Raw genomic sequence first — 20,837 nt, 5'->3', positions numbered from 1 at the left:
CCCCGAGGACTTCGACACCCTGGACGCCACCATCTGCTGCGGCTCCTGCGCGCTGCGCTACTGCTGCGCCGCGGCCGACGCCAGGCTGGAGCAGGGAAGCTGCACCAACGACCGCGGCGAGCTGGAGCACCCGGGCGTCACCGCGCGTAAGTGCCGGCCCTCGGCCCCCGCCCGGCGCCCGCAGCCGGCTGTGCGCCCCAGCGGCTCCTGGGTCTGCGCGCGGCTGAGCGGCCAAGTTGGGGGCATCGAGGCAGGAGCGGGGGGTCGCGTTTCGGGTCGGGCGCCCTAATTCCTGTGCAGTCCCGATTCTTGCCACACGCGGTCTCCACGGGTCGGCCCGAGGAAAGTTTGCAAGGGACGGCGAAGACCGCAGGGCTTGCACCCGTTGGCCCGGGGCGAGACAGCTGGAGCCCTCGGGAACGCGGGAGGTCTGGGGAAGAGCTACCGGGACAGCGCCAGGACTCGTTGCGGTTTTCCAGGGCGGTGGGGGCGCCCCGTCGCGCGCCCGGGTCACTCCGGGAGCTTGGGGGCAGTGCCCGCGGCGGGGGCCGCAACTCTCGGGGAGCGCTCATCTGCAGCCCCAAGGGCTGAGGAACTCCAGCCACGTTTCCCCCTCCCCCCTTTTTGATGGATCTTTGGTAGATTTCCTAAGCCTCTGCCTGGTTCTCCCGACTCCTTTCATTTCTCTGCATCGAATTACCCTCTCCGGCCCACCCCCTATTGTCACGCCTTTCAGAAATGCCCAGGTCCTCGAGGTGGAGATTTAGAAACCGGGGTCGCAGGGGCTGCCCGCCCCCTATTCTCCTGTCGGAAAACACGGGTCAAATTTCCGCTCACTTCAGAGTGGAATGAATCAAGACCGCAGCAGAAGAAATTTACACCTTAAAAAAGAAAAAAAGAAAAAAAGAAAAAAGAAAGAAAGAAAGAAAACAGCTTTCCACCTGAATGGGAACGTCAGGGAAACCCGTTAGAGCTTGAGGCGACGGTCTTACCGGGGGAGCGGGCGGAGCTAAGAGTGGGTGACACCCCAGAACTCCACAGCGGGGGTCCGAAGCGGGCACGAGAAGGTCCCCCGGGAAAGAGAATTAATGGTGCTCGGAGCCTCCCTTCTGCCCCAACCACACCCGCCAAGAGAGTAAGGACCCAGAGGAGAGGGGGCAGCTCTGCCTTAGAACCCCATTATACTCTCAAGGAATTGAACTTCTGGGGGGTTGGAAAGTGGTTTCTGGAGAAAAGATGCTCAGGGGAAAGCTGGGAATTCTAGGCCATCCTGGAGTGTTAAAAAAACAAAATACAGACTCTTTCCCTTGGCTTTACTCCGCTCTCCCTGGGGGACCCGGTCGCTCTCTGCACAGAGTTTCTAAGAGCGCAGTCGGCAGCGGGGATTCTTTCCTGGGCCTCCCCGCCTCTGCTCTGTTGCCCAGGCCAGCGGGAGAGAGGGCGGCATCCACACTCACTGAGGCGGGGGACAACTGAACTCTCAGGGACCTTGGCTTGTGAAAGCTGCTTGCCAGCTGGGTCGCTTGGGCAAGTTACTTAACTCTCTGGGCCTCTTACCCGCTCTAAAGTGCGCATTTGCTGGGGCGCCTGGGTGGCTCAGTCAGTTAAGGTCTGACTTCAGTTCAGGTCATGATCTCAGGGTTTGTGAGTTCGGGCTCTGTGCTGACAGCTCAGAGCTTGGAGCCTGCATCGGATTGTGTCTCCATCTCTTTCTGCCCCCCTCTTTCTGTATCTGTCTCTCTCAAAAATAAACATTTAAGAAAAACACTTAATGCGCATATTGCTCCCAGAAGAGACAGACTGTGGATTGAGAGTGTATGAACGTTTTTCAGTGGTTGGTTACGCCCCCCTCGCCTTCCACAAGGGGCTACTAATTATGGCAGAAGGGACGGTGGACGTTAGAAGTACAGCTTGCAAGTAGGACCAACCCTCCCTCCTCGGGGTTGATAGTTACCTGTCAGTCACTGCTTGTGTATCTTCGGGAAGGTCAAAAATGAGTATGTTTTCACATCTGGAGAACAGAGTCCCATGCCCACCTCACCGAGTGTCCAGCAGACTTGAATCAGGTGATAAATAAGAAGGAGCCAGGCACACAGTAGGGTCTTAGTTTAATGCAAGTTTTCTTTGTTCTACCTCTAAACTGGAGGTTGCATGCAGAGGTGGCTCTATCAGCCTGGAAAGACATTTAGAGAATGTTCCAAAGGTGCGTCAGGGGTGGGAGATTTTATGTCTGCCATGCACAGAGAGAAGGACATGGGTTTGCTCTGGGGGACGCCCTCATGGAAAGCTGGGACCACCAACACCAAGAGCTACTTCATGATCTAAGGTTTGGCCATACCTTCCCAGAGTTTTGGTAGAAATTAAGGGGAAGAGGTGTGGCAGCTGGAGTGGGCACCCCAAGTCATTTCCAGGAAGAAGTGTCCAGAGATGACAATTTATGAGGCAGTCACAAACACAGTTCATTGGAGCCCACTATGGATTTCTTTAAAACATTTAACTTTTTAAAATGTTTATTTTTAAGAGAGCCAGAACACGAGTAGGGAGGGGCAGAGAGAGAGAGAGAGAGAGAGAGAGAGAGAGGGAGACACAGAATCTGAAGCAGGCTCCAGGCTCTGAGCTGTCAGCACACAGCCCCATGCGGGGCTCGAACTCACAAACCGCAAAATCATGACCTGGGCTGAAGTCGGACCTTAACCGACTGAGCCGCCCAGGTGTCCCATGGATTTCTTTATATGGTTCTTTCCATAGTCTCCTAACGGAGGGCTCATTTACAGGCCTGGTTCTCTTGGCTTAGATTGGACATTCTTGGATGAGAGATGAATTTGCAGCCTCAGAGATGGGTCAGAGCCCTAAGTGCCCCACTGTGATAAAACTACCAAAAACCTGGATTTAAATCCAGAAGTTATGGTGGCCAAAAAACTCACCCTTCCCCTCCCTCCAGTGCATGAACAGGAGGGTAGATTCCGATCCTTCTGACTTCCAGATGTGCAATATAATGGCTAATTGCTAACAGAGGCTACAGTATCAGTTTGCTTCCTCCCCACTAGGAGCAAGAATATTGGGTCATCTCAGTTGGCACTTTAGAGGTTACCAGCTCTGAGAGGCTGGACTGACAACAGTGGTTATACTGAGCCCTGTACGTCCCACCTGAAAGGTGCCTGGAGTTTGGGAGACTCGTATTCAAACACCTGTGTATGGTTTTTTTTTTTTTTTTTTTTTTTTTTTTTATGTTTTGTTTTAACTTTTAGAGCCCGTCTACGTTCCCTTCCTCATTGTTGGCTCCATCTTCATCGCCTTCATCATCCTGGGCTCCTTAGTGGCTATTTATTGCTGCACCTGCTTGAGACCCAAGGAGCCCTCCCAGCAGCCAATCCGCTTCTCACTCCGCAGCTATCAGACGGAGACCCTGCCCATGATCTTGACTTCCACAAGCCTCAGGGCACCTTCCAGGCAGTCCAGCACGGCCACCAGCTCCAGCTCCACTGGGGGCTCCATCCGCAGATTCTCCTTTGCCAGAGCAGAGCCAGGCTGCCTGGTGCCCTCACCGCCCCCACCTTACACCACGGGGCACCCAATCCACCTGACCCAGCCATCGGGTTTCCTGGTGTCACCCCAATACTTCGCTTACCCACTCCAGCAGGAGCCCCCGCTGCCTGCGAAGAGCTGCCCGGACTTCAGTTCCAGCTGACAGGCCACCGCGATAGGTCCACGCTGTAGGGCAACGGCAGACAGGTGGAGTGCCGTCGCCATTGCTGCAAGTATTTCTGGGGGAATTTGCCTGGGACCCAGTGACATCATGGAGGAAAGTGCTGGGAAACATATGCCTTCTTAGTCCTAAGGTTCCCAGCTCCAATCACAGAATGGGTGCGTTAGAGAATTGCTTTCTGGCCTTGAAAACATGGTGATTATTACATTTCAGTTTATGCTACTTTTATTCAAAATAGGCACCAGTTCAACTTAAAGTTGCACATTGGCTGAAAATGTATTAGACAACTCAGCTATAATGTTTAGAAAAGGTCTACATGTTCTTTTGAGTTGCTTTGTGAGTCTTAATACAACTATATACACAAATAAGCAAAGGAGAACACCTGATAGTAATTACTGAAGGTTCTCTTAAAAAAATTAACACCTAAGCAACCTGAAGGGACAGTGAGCAACCTATTTTTGATTTTTGGGAGCAAGCTAACCATGAATAACGTTAGCATTGTGAGAACAGTTACTTTTAAAATTAATAATTAAATCGTGTCTAAAATATAAGAGCTTTTGCAGACTACAAGATTTCAGTAACCACATGAGGTGTTTAAAATTTTAAATATTTACTCAGATATTCATTGTAAACAGATCTTATGTAAGAGCATTCCCCCCACCCACCCGAGGGAATATTTATTGCAGACTTTTGGTTCAACAACATTTAGTGTTTAAATGAAAGTTGGGCAGCTGAGTCTTAAAACATTTATTTGTAAAATGAGTTCTGTACACATGTAAAGATTTGTAATTTAATGTCTTTACCACATTGACGGTACTAATTATTTAGTAGTCCACACTGAAACTTTTTATGTTAATAATGACTGTGGTGTTCAAGCCTATCTATTGTTATAATTACCTACTATTACATATCTTATGTGCCACTCAACTCCATGTCTGATGACTACACATTTGGGCATATCTCCTGCTGGGTTAGAATAAATAAAGTACGTTTTGTTTTTGTGAATGTTATGTGAACTTTTAGATCAAACTGCTTCATTTTATCTTCTTAATGATACTCTCTGCTATTTAACAAAAGAAAATGTCTTTACTTAACCCTTCATATTTTGAAATTAAAAATTTCAAAATACACTGACTTTGCATTACACTAAAAAGCCATTTTCTGCATCAGGGCTTGTGAAAAGCAGCGAAGGAGGTAAATGTTTAGAGATTTAAAAGTGGGGACATTTCTCAGAAGAATCTGGATTTCTGGCTTCTCGTGACTTAAGGAAGATGTGGCCCTGAGGTTCCTGCACTGACACCGGGCCAGGCCGGCCCTTTTCAGACAAGACCCTTGTCATTCACTGGCCTCCTGCCTGGTCCCCACAGCCTGGCCCCTGTGGGTGTTGTTTGGGCACCTAGGTTTATATGAATTCATGCTACCATATGTGACCCTCAATAGCTCTTTTATTATTATTTTTTTAAATACAACCATTTTTATTTACTTTTTAAAAGTAAGCTCTGCACCCAAAGTGCGGCTTGAACTCAGAATCCTGAGGTCAAGAGTCACATGCTCTAATTGGCTGAGCCAGCCAGGCATCCCTCAATAGCTCTTTTGAATATTGACTTTATTTTAGAGAGAGAGAGGGCGCAAACGGAGAGAAGGGCAGAGGGAAAGAGAGAATCCTAAGCAGGCTCCATGTCAGTGTGGAGCCCGATGCGGCCTCCATCCTACGACTCCGGGATCAAGACCTGAGCAGAGATCAAGAGTCAGAAGCTCAATGGAGCCACTCAGGCACCCCTCAACAGCTCTTTGCATATATTTATTTATTTTGAAAGAGAGAGAGCGAGCTGGGGAGGGACAGAGAGGGAGAGAGAAAATTCCAAGCAGGCTCTGCACTGTCTGCGCTGTGAGCATGGAACCCAATGTGGGGCTCGAATCCACAAACTGAGATCATGACCTGAGCCTAACCCAAGAGTCAGACTCTTAACCGACTAAACCACCCATGCGCCCAATAGCTCTTTTTAAATAAAGCTAGTTAGAGGTAGAATTCTGACCTAAGAGAGTTATTTGGCCTTATATCTTTGCTTTCTAGCTGAGGAAGCAAGTTCGATGATACTGTGCCTTTGCCCAGTCTGATGGCAGAGGAGCCCTGACTTCCGGTCCCCTGCTTTCTCCCGTGACTAACAGCCGTGACTTCAGCTATCCCATATTGCCCCAAATAATTAAGAAATGAAAGAAACAAGGGGGGGGGGCAGGTTGGGACGGAGGCAAGAAGGGAAAGAGGAAAGGCTGAACAGAAGTATAAACATTTGTAAGCGCACTCTGGAAAACACTCCTTGGTCATGAGACTGGTTTTATTCATGTTTGTTATTTATTGCTCCTTTGATATTTTTAAAACTAAGCTCTACTGGGCTCTTATGAGCCAAAAAGTATTCTAAATATTTATATGCACTAATTCATTTCATCCTCCAAACAACTTCAAACAGGGAGGTATTATAATTCCTATCTTACGGACTTGGAGGAGTGAAGTAACTTGCCCAAGGTCACACAGTCAGTCCTGGAGCTTTGTGTAAACCCAGATGGAAACAGCAAAGGAACACCTGCTTTGAGGTTTTGATGTTTCCATGCATGAAATCCACTGTGGAGCAAAGCATGAAACCCAGTTTCAATCTCCAAAGCCATGACTGTCGACTCTCTTGGGCCCAGTGAGCTTTCCTTAGAACTAATATTTTGTGCCATCCGTTTATCTGTTCCAAAATGAAATTTATAGGTAATAATCACTTATGGATATGCTTTTTAAAAATCATACCATGTCTTGATGTTAAATAAAAGAAAGAAAAAGACATCATTTCAAAATGTAACAGCTTCGGCAGACCTCAGGTTTGAACCTCTACGCAGAACCTCGGAAATGTGACAGCTCCAAATCCAGACTAACACAGGTATGCTGGCCTGGAAACTCATACACCCCATTGCATTATTGCTGTTCATGTGATTTTTCCAAACAAAGCAAGGTCTGATCTCCTTGTGATTTTCACAGTAGTTATGTATCTGGAAAATTCAGTGTCTATTAAAGCAGTGTAAAAGATATTTTACAGGTAAAATAGGATTAGGTTTTTCCACCTAAAGGGAAGATGGGACATTCCAAAGGCACGCTGATGGCTAAGTCTCTATTGGGTGGACTGATCTGTGCATTGTAGGATCTCTGTTAAGATAGAGACCCACTAACGAACACCCACAACACACCTGCCCCTCCCCCTCCATCACAGCCGTGCCCATGCAATTCCACCTTGTCCTCTAGAGGGCAGAACTGCCTCCACTGAAAACCATCTAGCTTGTCAGCCTTCTCTAGTGGCTGTACTTCTATTTGCCAGCCCTCTGGAGACCAGTTCCATTAGGCAAAATAATGTTAAGGAATTAAGAAAGTCCGCATCTGCAAACTTCTCTTCCTTAGCAGTGTGCGCTAATCAAGTTAATCAAGTTAATGGGCTATAAGCTGTTTAAAATACGGAGACGTTGTGTCCTCATTGTAACCTGGCACTCAGTGGCACTGAATCAAGTCATATCCCCACCTACTTGGTGACATATATTACATGTGTTTGGACTTCTCTATGAATGATATGTAGCTGATGTTGTTACTATCTACACACCCAGGGCAACTAGGCCATCTTACAGCAGATTTCCAGATACGGCCCATTCAGCAGGCATTTACTGGACACCAGCTCTGGGTGAGGCACTGTGCTAGGGATTGGGGGTATCAAGATGAAAAGTGCAGGTCGGATTCAAAAAGCCACTGTCTCCACGACCCAGGCACAACTGCAAGCACTTGTGACAAGCTGTTACAGATGCTCTATGAAAGCGGCACATTCTCTTTCCTGCCTTCCAGGAGCTCCCAGTCACGAGGGGGAAGATGAACCCACAAACTGACACTTTGAATTCATTCTGGTAACTGCAATGGCAGGAGAAGTGTAGAGTGCCCTGACAGTACATACAAAGGGCACCTCACTCTCCTGGAGGGGTGGAGACTGAACCTGGGCCTCTGGATGACGGGATCTGAGTGAGGAAGACTGGGCGGGCGGGGCAGAGAGCAGCGCTAGGAATGAGAGGAAGAGCATATTAAGAAAGAAAACAATTGGTAGAAAGTCAGAGAAGCACCCACCAGCATAAAAGAACAAAGAACATTCTGGAAACTAGACAATTCAAAGAGTGAGGGTGAAGAGAGGGGCAGGGTCAGTATCAGAGATGTTGAGAACTATGGTGGTTGGATATACACCACACGCAAGGGGAACCTTGACGACGTCCATGAGGGAGAACAGCTTGATCATGTCTTCGTTTTAGGAAGCGTAGAGAGCAAGGGTCACGTCAAATCACCTGAAATTTCCAGAGAGGGGTTGCCACAGCCCGCCACCGCACCTAAGTGCGGCGGAAATCTGGCTGATTAATGCTTTATTACTTTCACCAAGAATCACAGTCTAAACATCCTAAACCCATGATTATTTGATTATTTTGAAGAACGGAAGTTCTACACTTTAAAAGGTACCGATGCAAATAATGGATAACGTTTACTAAGCACCGCGTGTGTCTCACGCCTTTATGAACTGTAATATTCAATCCTCGCAACCCAACCCGGAAGTAAGGGCTGTTATCACGCCTGTTTTGCAGATGAAGAAATCAAAGCAGCAAGCTTAAATAAACATTGTGCTCAGGCCCAGACAACAAGAGCAGAGTCAAGATTTGAACCCAGGCAGTCTGCTTTGAAAGTCTACATTCTTTGTGACACATAAGTACTCAGCTCCCTCCCCACTGGAATGCAAGTTCTAGAATTTCTAGAAGGTCTAATTTTTTTGAGAAAAAAATCAGCCAACCTACTTTTCAGAAAACCTATTGGGGAAAATAATTAATTGTGTAATATTGTACAAATCCTATGGAGAGAGGGCATTGTAACAGAGTTTTTTTAAAAAATATTTTTTTGATGTTTATTACTGACACAGAGAGAAACAGAGCATTAATAGGGGAGATGCAGAGAGAGAAGGAGACACAGAATCTGAAGCAGGCTCCAGGCTCTGAGCTGTTAGCACAGAATCCGACGCGGGGCTCGAACTCAGGAACAGCGAGATCATGACCGGAGCCGAAGTCGGATGCTCAACCGACTGAGCCACCCAGGCGCTCCAGTAGAGTTTGTGCTACAGTGTGAAACGCAGAATTAAATCTAAAGCATGAACAGAAATACACGATGACAAACATGTCTGTCCTTACACGCGAGAAACTCTGGAGACCAGATGATCTAGCATGGATTTTGGAGTTACAGTGTCTGGCTTAGTTTCCTGACTCTGTCACTTATTATAAGCTGAGTGACTTTGGGCCACTGACTCCATTGTGTCTCAGTTTTCTCATTAAAAAAGATGTTTTTAATGTTTGTTTTTGAGAGAGACCGAGCGTGAGTGGGGGAGGGGCAGAGAGAGAGGGAGACACAGAATCCGAGGCAGGCTCCAGGCTCTGAGCTGTCAGCACAGAGCCCAACGTTGGGACTTGAGCTCACAAGACCTGAGCCAAAGTTGGACACTTAACTGACTGAGCCCCTTCAGTTTTCTCATTTGTAAAATGGACATATTAGTGGTACCTTATTGCTTAGAGTTATTCTGAGAAATAATAAATTAGAGTCACTGTCTCCAACCCCTTGCATTCTAGTGGGGAGGGAGCGGTGTTGTAAATTAATGATAAATAATAGAAAGCAGATGAAATAACCTGGAACAGAAACAAAAGGCTCAGTACTGTGGGAGGGCAGATGTAACCACTGATTGGAGTGCAGGGAACAGAGAAAATGGCCCCGTGGTTGATGGAGTTCTTTATGAAAATCCGTGGCCCCTTTTGTCACCTGGGCAAGTCCCCTTGTTGCCAGGGATAGAGCACTCTCTCACCCCGCTGGGCATTCATGACCTGTACATCATCTGCTTTAGAAAAATGTTTAATGGGGTGCCTGGGTGGCTGAGTTGGTTAAGCGTCCGGCTTCAGCTCAGGTCATGATCTCACGGATCGTGGGTTCGAGCCCCGCATCAGGCTCTGTGCTGATGGCTAGCTCAGAGCCTGGAGCCTGCTTCAGATTCTGTATCTCCCTCTCTCTCTGACCCTTCCCTGCTCACACCGTCTCTGTCTCTCAAAAATAAAAACATAAAAAAAATAAAAAAAAGGAAAATGTATTTAATAAATTTGCTTTAAAATGAATATTCATTTTAAGCAAATGACATTTAAAGCAAATGACTATTCATTTTAAAGCCAACATTGTAGTTTTAATTGTCCAAATGGATGGATTGCTCTTATTTTCCCCACCTATTTACTTTTCCTTGGTGTTATGATGAGTTATTCCATTTGGTGGAGAATTTGCCAGACTGGCTTAAATCCATAAGATTTCTAAAATGAGATAACCAAAAGGGTTCCTGAAAGTATATACAATCACAGTTAGGAATTTGATTCAGTTCATTGGGCTGGGATCTGTTTACCATTGTGTAACCTAAAAACCTCATTTAGTAGGTCTTTAGGAAAAACAAGAATTAAAGATACATTAAACCACCAAGGAGACAAATTGTTGACATATTTTGACATGTACATGGCTGTTTTAAAATTGCAATTAGTTACTAATGCAAGTATTCTGACAAAATTCTTATTTGAAATCCTAGTTTGTATATGAAATAAAAACAATGGTAAAACAGATTTCATATTTTCCAATGATTTGACTGGCGTCGTAATGAAATCATCCAGGCTAGGAAGATCTTTCATTAGAAAGAATGGTTCTGTGTTACCAAAAGGGAAGTTGAGGTTAGAGATGTCACAAGCACACAGAAACAAACTTACAAGGGGATGACACATGGAGTGTACGAGAATGTTATTTCATATTTGCTGCTTCCTTTAGTATTTAGAGTCTTAGCATCTGAAACCACGGGTCAGTATAAATAGCACGCATATTTCAAGGGGGCGTGGAGATAAATGGGAAAATCATTTGATACAACTCACAGGTACCTTTTCTGTCCACATTGTCTTGCTGTGGTTTTGCTTGGGAGATGCACAGGCAGTGCAGTCCCTGGAAAGACCAAGGGAGAGGCAGTGGGCCCTGCACAGCCACGCGCATGCGCACGGCGGCCCTCGGCCCTCGCCAGTACAACCAGCGGCTTCTCAAACTGCTCCCTCAGTGTTTCTCTGGGACAGAATCCGGTTCCAGCAGTTAACGACATCGCTGCTTCATTTGTTTCTCTTTAACCGAATGATGCTTATTTTTGATAAGACTATTGTCCTCACGCCCAGTGTCTCTGGTGCCTTTGTCTCACATGGCAATTTTAACATTTTTGGTTACTTCCTTCACTCGTTACAGGCTAAATGTGGCCACTTCTCATGAACTTATTAACTCGGGTGGGTTTGGAAAACGTAAGAAATCCATCCGATGTGAAAGGATGGAGCCATGAATTAGCTGTTGACTTGCAGGCTGATTTAAATACGTAATGGGGATAATCCTGGGAGGCTTTTCTGACTGAAGAATCAAAACACAGGCATTTTATTTTTAAAAAATTTGGGGAGGGTACTCAACCACGCCTCTTACCAAAGTAGACTTCATATGGTCCCCCTCATATTTCCTTTGGTTGGATTAAAATGAAGGGCTATTTTCTAGATCACTGGGGTTGTAAACAAAATGTTAAAACGCCATTAAGTGGAGACACCTTCTCAGACTGTAATTACAGCGGCTTTGAAGGTTTTATAAAGCAACATAGTTTTTAAAACTAGCAATTACAACTGCAACAATTCCTTTATGTAATGGTACAGTTTATTTCATTTTTAATAACAATTAGAGGACAAAGTTTAAAATTTGCAATTTAAAACATGCACATTCACAAAAGGCCAATGACACACAACACTGCATAGAACTGAAGTTTACTCAACTTTAATAACTATTTATGAAACACAGTGCATTGAACATCGGGATAAACAAACCTGAGAAAACTATAATCACAGATTCAATACTCTCCACTCATGCAGCTTCACAATTTCTACAGCAGTTTCAGCAGGAATGGTTTTTCACGGAGCTGAAAATACTATTTTATCTTTAATGCAAACTGCAATTTTCCATAGTAGCTGCCTCCCAAGGCTGCCTTTTTTTTTTAAACTTAATAAACTTGAAAATGTGAAAAATGAAGCTTGAAATAGCTAAATAAATAGCAAATAGTAGTTACTGCATTTATGGCTTCTATTCTAGAACCATGAAACAAAAATATTTATTATTTTTTTTAATATTCTGCTTTTTTTTTTTTTGCAAGAGCAGATTTACCTATGGAAAGTTGCTGTTAATTCAAAGTAAGCATGTGTAAAATCCAGCTCTTTTTCCTCCTTATGGGAGAGATTTATTTGCTGAGAAGTTTTGTGAGCTTTATTAAGAAAAGTTCTTAGAAGCAAGCTAAACAAAAGTTGCAATTAATTTTTTCAAATTTGTTTGTAAAATAATTTGCTTATTAAAAAAAAGTTGTGCAGAGATCCAATTAATTTGTCCACTGACGATTGAATTCCAGGTAGGCTGTGAAAGAATTTTATAAGGCAGAAATAAACATCAAGATTTACAGCAGTAGCCATGCATTGGCCTAGCCCACTTTAAATATTAATTCATGCAAACCGTAAACCTATCAAAAACACAGCTGCTTTCATACAGAAAATAAATCAAGATGAAAAATGGAAAACATTTATTTCCTTTCCTTCAAAGTTTAACTTACATTCCATTTTAATAGCCACTGAAGGTTAATTAAAATGAAGCAAAGTATAACTAAGTCTCACAAGTGACTTCAGTGATTTTAATGTGAGAAAAATCAGATTTTGATCTCTTAAAGAAGCATTATAGAAATGTTCATCATTAAAAAGCATTTATTAGGCACCGAATTGCATGGTTGTACATTAATTTACAAAAAGAATTCCACAGATCTCGTCCACATGATGTGAATGGGGTGGGTGTTTTCCCGATAAATTTTATAAATGGTTAATTTTAAGGTTATAGACGTATTTGATGAAATAAGTTTTAGAACCAGGAACTATCCTAGGGCAACTGCACGAAAATAAACACTGATGATGATGTAGCATGGTAATAATTAGGACATTGTTATAAATAATTTAAAAACTACAGATATATAATCTTTTACTTTCAGACTTGCATTCATTTCCTGAAAGGGTATTTTCAATGAGAAGTTATAAGTGATGTACAGTGCACACAATGCAGAACAAATTATCATGTGAGGTCCAGATCTGATATTAGAATGCGAAATTGCAGAATTAATTATAATATAAAACTTCATGATCAGAATAGGTGTTGATTTCTGGAATTCACTCTTGCCCCTGAAAATTAAGAGGGATGAGTGACTCCATTCAATGACCATATAATTCATGTAAATAAATAATATTATTGAATAGAATACACATTCACCTGACCTGATTAGAAAAAGGTTTCCCGTTAATTTTGCAACACTGCCAAAGCTGGCTCACATCAGATACCGAGGGGTTGTGGGGGTGGGCAGCCCATGTATCATTTTAAATTTGCTAAATTCCTGAGAAACCCCATTCTCCTGCTAACAATTTCTGCCATATAGCATTTTTCTGGGTGTGAGACATCGATCTATTTTCATATGAATATATAAAACATTTAGAAAGTTCATGCTCAATATCACTGTGTATTATTCAACATTAAAGAAGCAACTCCCAGCTTTTCAATGTTAAATGAATGAGGATTTTCTGCTGTGAGTAGTATTTTCTGAATTGTAAACATTGTAAAGCAACATTTACATGCATGTTAGCCAACATTAGCATTTACCAAAATCCCTACCAGGGACTTTTTAGTTGAAGAGTATGTGTCCTTTATTTCAGAAAATACAAGTTAAAAGTCACTTCAGCTGTTTGTCTGAATCCTGGTAAAACCTTGTTACTTTTCCTGCTCTTCGGAAGGTTAAAAAACCAAAGGGTTTTCTCTCACACTATTAAGTCACTGCACCCGTAATGCTGTTTTAAGTCTTACCAAGGCGATCACTGCCTGCTGCCCAGCCGCCTCTTTCACGCAAGAAGCAAGGGAATTGACTTAATAATTTATAAATAGGACTAGAAAAGAGCCATATTTCAGACCATGATCTTGTACGTTAATTGACCGTGGGTATTCCACTCATGTTGAGGAGCTCCACAAAAATAATCCATGTTTTAAGATAAAAATAAAACTTTAATTTTTTTTTAAGCCAGAAAATTCAGTGCTATTATATTTATCCCATTTTGCTATTAACCTTTTGGAGAAGGACACCACTGACGGGGCGGAGGCCATGAGGCAGCTCTGACCTGTAACTGCTATAAAGTGTTTCTCTGCAGGGATGTACTTCATTCTTGTTTTTGGATTTGTGTGGTTTGACCTTGACTATCACCACTGAGAGGCCCAGGAAAGCTGCTCTGAATGTCCATCCAGTAGACAAAATCCGTGACTTCAGAATTTTGAAGGTGATCTTAGACTCTTAACACCCGTAGTCTTTCTGGATGTTTTGATTCACAATTTTATTAATCCGAACCCCAAATGAGAATGGTCTAGGAAGTGAACTGCGTCAGCTCCCTGCTCCCCTTAGAATTATGTGTGTGTTATAACCTCTCTTATTTACAGAAAATACGGGAGGCATGCTTGTAACTAAATAGCTAAAAATATAGAGAAGGAAATGACGTATAACCTAATTTTAAATTTAGATTAAGAAAAAGGGTGAAAAAAATGTGACATTATTAAACTCAAATCACCTCTCTTCATAATTCTAGTTGACTTTTTTTTTTTTAAGAGGAAGTTCTACCCATTTTGCTGGTAGGTCCACTTAAAGGTAAACAGGCTTCTGAAGAAAAGGCAGAAAGTTTGCTTCTGTCTCAGAAGTGTATCTGAAAACAAGAATTCCTTTTTGTTTTTTTTAAATGAAAGCATTATTTTAAAAATAGTATAGAAAACTGGTTGTGGTTTTTAAACACCCCTTTCACCATGTACTGCTAGTAGCAAAACTGGCATCTTTAGGACATGTCTCGAAATGCCAAAAATTTAAACTGAACATACATTTAAAACCAGAGCAACAAAATCTACTCGAGATGAAGACTGTCTCTGACTGTAAAGCTACACGGTTGAGTAAAATAGGTGTTTTTAAAATGGGGAAAATGTACTACTTTTTTGTCCCAATTAGCAGCTTGTGACTAATTTGGGGGAGCTGTTTGAAAAGTGACTCTCGGTGTTAAGTACTGGGGCAGTGACCATGACACGCGGTGTGCTGTAGAAGTCAGCAGGCATGTCTAGCAGGAACTAAAGAGAAAGAACCAAAACACAGGACAAAAGCCGAGCCTGTGTACATTACAAAAGCCCATGCATTTATCCAACACTATGTTCCAAACACCTCGACAGAAGCACTGGGAACCTCACATAAATATATAAGCATATTTTTCTTGAGAGATAAAACGTTAAGACAAAATGACATCACTCGATTTTCAGCGGAAGCCAGGGTTTTAGAAAAATCTAGATGAGACATCTCATCAGAAATGACAAACATATATACAGATTAAAAATCAGTATCATGACAGAGTCACATTACCACATGTGCCCTGCCACTTCAACAAGTAAACAAGACAGACAAGAAAGAAGCATTTGTAAGGCCAAAGGTGCAACATCACAGATTTGAGTAGCAAATGCCTTGAAATATTCATTTTTTGCAAATCACTCTTACATTTGAAAAGTCAAGCATGCAGATCTTACAGCAGAACTGGAGGTAAACTTTCTTTTAAATTTCTGGGCAAATGACTACTGAATGAGAAATACACTTATTGAACTTCTTTGGCAAACATTTATCAGACAATTTTTGACACAAACACTTATTAATGTCTTATTTAGAAATTTTGCTCAGTAAGTGAGTCAGTTCCTTAGAGAAGAGTGCTGGTTTTTGTTCAGCATATTCTGAAATCTAAGTCTGGATATCAAGAGACCCTTTAAGTTACTACCATTTTAGAGTTCTTTAATGGTTGGTCACCTTGTGGTGTATCCAATCAACTGAGAGTCAGTTACGGCCCCAGAGTAACGGCATAAGACTACTACTGACCTGTTCTCAGTTTTAAGAAAGCATTCTGGCAAGATACAAGGTCATTTTCAATTTCTGCTTACAAAGACTTAGCAAATACTTAAAAAAATCTGAAAGAGATGGTGTTACAGTAGAGTTGCACAGTGCTTATGTCTATAATATACATGAATCTGAAGATCAATCAACGAGATGAGCTCAGATCCACTCTCCCCTCCTTGGACCAGACTGGGATTGGTCAGCAGATGCCGGTAAGACCTGGGAGCTCTCCTTAGAGACCGAGGGAGCCAGCCTAGCAGCCCCGCCCCTCACCATTCCTCGGGTCTCTGCTTGGTGGTGTCGTATGCTCTAATCACTTCAGATTGTGACACGATTCCATTCTCATCTTGTGAGAAAGCATACCCGTCTGTAAGTCAGAGATGAGACAGAAATGATCATCATGAAGTCACTGGGAATCTCTACTCTTGAGTTTTAAGCACTCATTTTCTAACCTCGGGGAACTCATAGACCCCTCCTGCCTTCAAAAGTGCGCATGAAGAAATGAATTTTTAACGTGTCCTGCAGGCTCAGCTATAACAGGGAGAGTGGGCTGACTGCAGGTTGTCAGCTGAGATTCTATGAGCTCTGCCCCAAAGGTGCTTTTGACCTCCCTCAGTCTTCCTCACAGCATCTCAAATCCAAGCTGAGCCATCCATTTTTGCTTCCTGGCTACCGGAGGGCATGGGGGTCTGTCTAGTCACGTGCAGCCATACACATCAGGTAGATGCACGAGAAGGAAAAATAAAAGTGAGGATGAGACACAGAAAAACACACGTAACTGACACTGGTGGAAAAGTGATCTCCTTCCTTGGGACAACATTGTCCTTGGCTCTTCGCATCTACAAAGAAACTCGCTCATGCCCCAATATGGCTGGGGATAAGCAATGGCCCCCCAAGGGGTCATGTCTTTAGAAAAGGCCTTTTGACATAAAAAGCAAAAGCATTAAACATGAGTATATATAAATGAAAATAAATTACATGTGGAAACAACATGAAACAAAAGATATATGGCTAACACAAATACATCTACTACAGGGCTTTATATATTATATTCTCTTTCAGATCCTTGAAATGTTATGAGGGCATGATACCTAATAATTTCTTACAACTCTAAATATTCATAAATATTTTTGAAGGGGGAAATATATGTTTCATTGTGCTGCATGAAAGCTGAAAAAGCTCTCGAAAAAGTTGTTCAAGTAGAAAAGATAACAACACAGAAGGCGCTTTTAAGAGTTAAGATTTATTTTACTAGTTCTTTTAAGATTTAAGGAGGCCAGGGGCATGTGGAAGTAGTTCTTCAACTGAAAGCAGGGTTTTAAATGCTTTGTCTTGTCCGCTGTAAGCGAGACGGCTGTGGTCAGAGTCTTCTCTAAACACTGGTCATTTATGTCACATGTGGCAATTATGTAAAACTTGTTTTCAGTACTAACTTTAGAGAGTTACATATCCCTCAACCCAAAATACGGCTCTCCTACGTGCTCGGACAGGGTGGCGGAGAATTTATTTACAAATCAGATACTCACGGAGCAGGTTTTGTTGCAGGGACTCAGACCGGTACACGTTCACATGATTCTTCTTAAAGACGTTCTTGAGCAGTTGCGCCCTCTCCGTGAGGCTGCGGGCCGGGGGCAATCGTGTTAAATGAATGATCAAGTTGCAGAGCCCCCAGGGTGCCCACAGGACCACCAGAGAGAGTTAGACTTGAACAAAAGATTGCTTGAGAAGTCTGTAGTCTAGGGATTCTTTTCACCCCATTTTCTCGGATAGCAAATGAGATTTCAAGTATTTAGATACGTTGGAGGCCAGTTTTTCCCAGACCGAAGGAGAGTTTTGTTCCCAATAATCTAGCCAAAAGAGTTCTCCACCCCCTAGTGATATTTAAGACAAATGGGGATACAGAACCTGTACAACACAGTTCACACACACACACACACACACACACACACACACACACACACACACAAATACAAAATCTGCCAGCAAGGTCATTCACTTCTAAAATCCCGATTGACTTACTATGTATGTGCTAAGCCTGTCACTTTTAGAGTCACAAAAATTATTACTCTTCTTCCTACTTTGCACATATTTTGGTGTAAAACAATATTTTTTTTAGTTATGCAAAGAAATCCTAAAAGTTACACGGAGAAGAGATTTCATAGACATTTTAATTAGGAAAGTTCCATTACCCACTCCAGTATGGTATGAAATGTGTCCTTTAATTTCATTTTAAAATAAAATTACTTTCAGAAAATAATATTAGGTAAAATGACAAGGGAAGTATTTATTTTTCAATAAACGTTTAGAATGATCTCCACAGAAACAAATCCATGTAATTATTATGCAACTCCTAGAAGCAACACTGCAAGAAATAATTCATCTGTTTTTTCCCACTGCCCATAGAATGGTGTCTCCCACAGCAGGAAGCCAATTATTTGTCAAATCAATGAATTCGAGTAATCATTGTGAAATGCACTTTAAACATCACACCAGGCCTCCCAATCATGCCATTTCTCCAGTGGTTGATTTCTAAAACTTTGCTTTGATATCAAAGAACATAAGAAGCATAAAGAGCTAATAAGTAATCCACATGTGCTACGGCAAATGTTGATGCAATTTTGTTTTAATCACTGGGATGGGCTCAGCTGAACAATTTCCATCTTGTGTTTTTCTCACTATAAAAGTTTTAGCGAAATTGTTCTGTCACTTCTGTGTTTTGCCAAAATTTTCTGAAATCCTGAAGTGGAACAATTTTTATCATACACAAAAAATAAAAATAAAAGGATCCTCTGCAGAATGAACTCATAATTGCAGAAACATTTAGGCGTTTGCTGAAGTAAAATATTTAGCAATGTTGACATTTGTAGTTATCTTCTACTACTTTCAAGGCGAGGGATGCTGTAAATGGCACTTATTAGACATACTTCATTGTCACCGAGAACTAGCTACATGAAGGCAAGAAAGCTAATTAATCTAAAACTCCAGTGGATTTTCAAATAGTTGTAAAACTTGTTTTTGTCAGTGAAATAAACAGATATGGGGAATGAGAAGGGGCCATTTTTAGAGTTGCTTTTCTGCTCTGTTCTTAAAATGATCTAACGTTACAGACCCAGAGACCCCGAGGAACACTAAAACCTATAACTGCTTTGAGGAAGTCGGCAGCTTTAGCAGCAGGTGGTCTGATTTTGTTAGCAGAGCACTGTGGATGGGGTGCTGGGAAGTCTCTGGTGTTTAAGATGGAAATGACTACAGACAACTAGAGGTTGGCAATGTATCATGATGTAGCTTCTTCTCCCCCAAATACATTTTCCAGGTTTCAGGCTGGCCTTCCTAAATGTATAATAGTTTAATATTATAACATTAAATGTTAAGAAGGCAGATGTGAAAATTTTATCTTTCCTATTACAAAACGTAGATGTATAAGATAATGTAGTTTTGTTTTGTAATGGTTCATAGGAGGCTATCCGTTTACTCAGCTGTTACATCAAGTTAATGTCTAGTGTTCAGAAACAAAGTTCAGTAACAAAGCTTTCTCGAGAAAGGATTGCATTACTGGGGGCAGAGCATGGGCTTTGGAATCTTAACTTTAATTCTGGGTCTGTTACTTATTAGCTGAGGCACCTCAGGCAAACCTTTCTCGGTCATCTCAGACACACCAGGAGGATAACACCTAAACAATGGTGGGGATTCAGGGAGTTGTATGGCTTCTAGCACAGTGACTGGCACTTAGGAAGCACTCCACAAATGCTAGTCCTTCCCAGCTTTGCCACTCCCCCAGCTCCCAAGGAATTTATTAAAACAATTTTTTAAATGTTTGTTTATTCTTGAGAGAGACAGAGTGAGCAGAGGAGGGGGCAGAGAGAGAGGGAGACACAGAATCCGAAGCAGGCTCCAGGCTCTGAGCTGTCTGCACAGAGCCTGATATGGGGCTCGAACTTACAAACCATGAGATCATGACCTGAGTTGAAGTTGGATGCTTAACCAACCGAGCCACCCAGGCGCTCCCCACCTCGCCTCCCCCCAAGGAATTTATTATTAAAAACATCAACTGGAACAGAGGTCATCACAAAACAAAAGAGAACATTGTGAGGATCCTTTTTGATGCTTTGGCTATGGTCAACATTAGCTCAACACAAGATGTCTACTGCTGCATGTGAGTTTTGATTTACAATGCCCCCACTCTGGTTCCATAGTAGGAAAACTACTCGGTTTTTGTTGTTGTTTCCTGGACCACACTGAACTCTTGCTTTATTTAGTTTTTGTAGAGCAGAGTCCCTCCTACAAAATATAAATGCCATTCACAGGTGGGTGCTTAATAAATAAGTGATGATGATTTGTATTTCTCTAGTCTTATCCTACCTTTTGGGAACTAATCATCATTTCAAAATTACATAGTTCTACACCTTGATGTTTATGGGTACTGATATTACTATCAAGCCACATTATACAATGTATAAGTGACACATAAACATTAATGGACATGTTAAAAGTTCAGTTTTTTGGGACACCTGAGTGGCTCAGTCAGTTAAACATCCAATTTCAGCTCAGGTCATGATCTCATGGTTTGTGGGTTTGAGCCCTGCATCAGGCTCTGTGCAGAGCCTGGAGGAGCCTGTCTTCAGATTCTGTCTCTCTCTTTCTCTCGCTCTCTCAAAAATAAATAAAAACATTAAAAAAAGTTGTTTTTCTTGAATAGCTTAAATACACTGTGAGAAGAACAAAAAGATTTTATTTAGATACCCTCTCATTAAAACCCCATCTTTTTAAAAAAATAGTTTATTGTCAAATTGGTTTCCATGTAACACCCAGTGCTCTTCCCCATAAGTGCCCTCCTCCATCACCACCACCTCTTTTTCCCCCTCCCCCTTCCCCTTCAACCCTCAGTTCGTTTTCAGTATTCAACAGTCTCTCAAGTTTTGCGTCCTTCTCTCTCCCCAACTCTCTTTCCCTCCCCCTGGTCCTCCATTAGGTTTCTCCTGTTTTCCTGTTAGACCTATGAGTGCAAACATATGGTATCTGTCCTTCTC

At 42.5% G+C, this 20,837-nt stretch overlaps 2 protein-coding genes across 4 annotated transcripts in view; one reads left to right on the top strand and one right to left on the bottom strand.

Moving 5' to 3' along the window:
* Position 1: 1 nt before the first annotated feature.
* Positions 2 to 4,716, top strand: SHISA3 (shisa family member 3; the record flags this gene model as incomplete). The annotated part of the gene is made up of 2 exons (XM_029952149.1): positions 2 to 146; positions 3,249 to 4,716. Coding segments are annotated over 2 exons (585 nt in total), but the record flags the coding sequence as incomplete, so codon positions are not given.
* A 6,761-nt stretch (positions 4,717 to 11,477) lies between these two features.
* Positions 11,478 to 20,837, bottom strand: part of ATP8A1 (ATPase phospholipid transporting 8A1) — a 224,745-nt gene continuing 215,385 nt past the window's right edge. For all 3 annotated transcript variants that reach the window (XM_029946463.1, XM_029946459.1, XM_029946471.1), the window contains 2 exons: positions 17,337 to 17,428; positions 11,478 to 16,177 (listed from right to left, as the gene is read on the bottom strand). In XM_029946463.1, the coding sequence (XP_029802323.1) occupies positions 16,080 to 16,177; positions 17,337 to 17,428 (190 nt within the window). In that variant the 3' untranslated portion in view covers positions 11,478 to 16,079. The remainder of the gene's footprint in view (positions 16,178 to 17,336; positions 17,429 to 20,837) is intronic.

This window comes from Suricata suricatta, chromosome 1 (genome assembly GCF_006229205.1).
Source record: "Suricata suricatta isolate VVHF042 chromosome 1, meerkat_22Aug2017_6uvM2_HiC, whole genome shotgun sequence".
NCBI classification, from domain to species: Eukaryota; Metazoa; Chordata; class Mammalia; order Carnivora; family Herpestidae; genus Suricata; species Suricata suricatta.
This window is presented reverse-complemented; position numbering and strand designations above follow the sequence as displayed.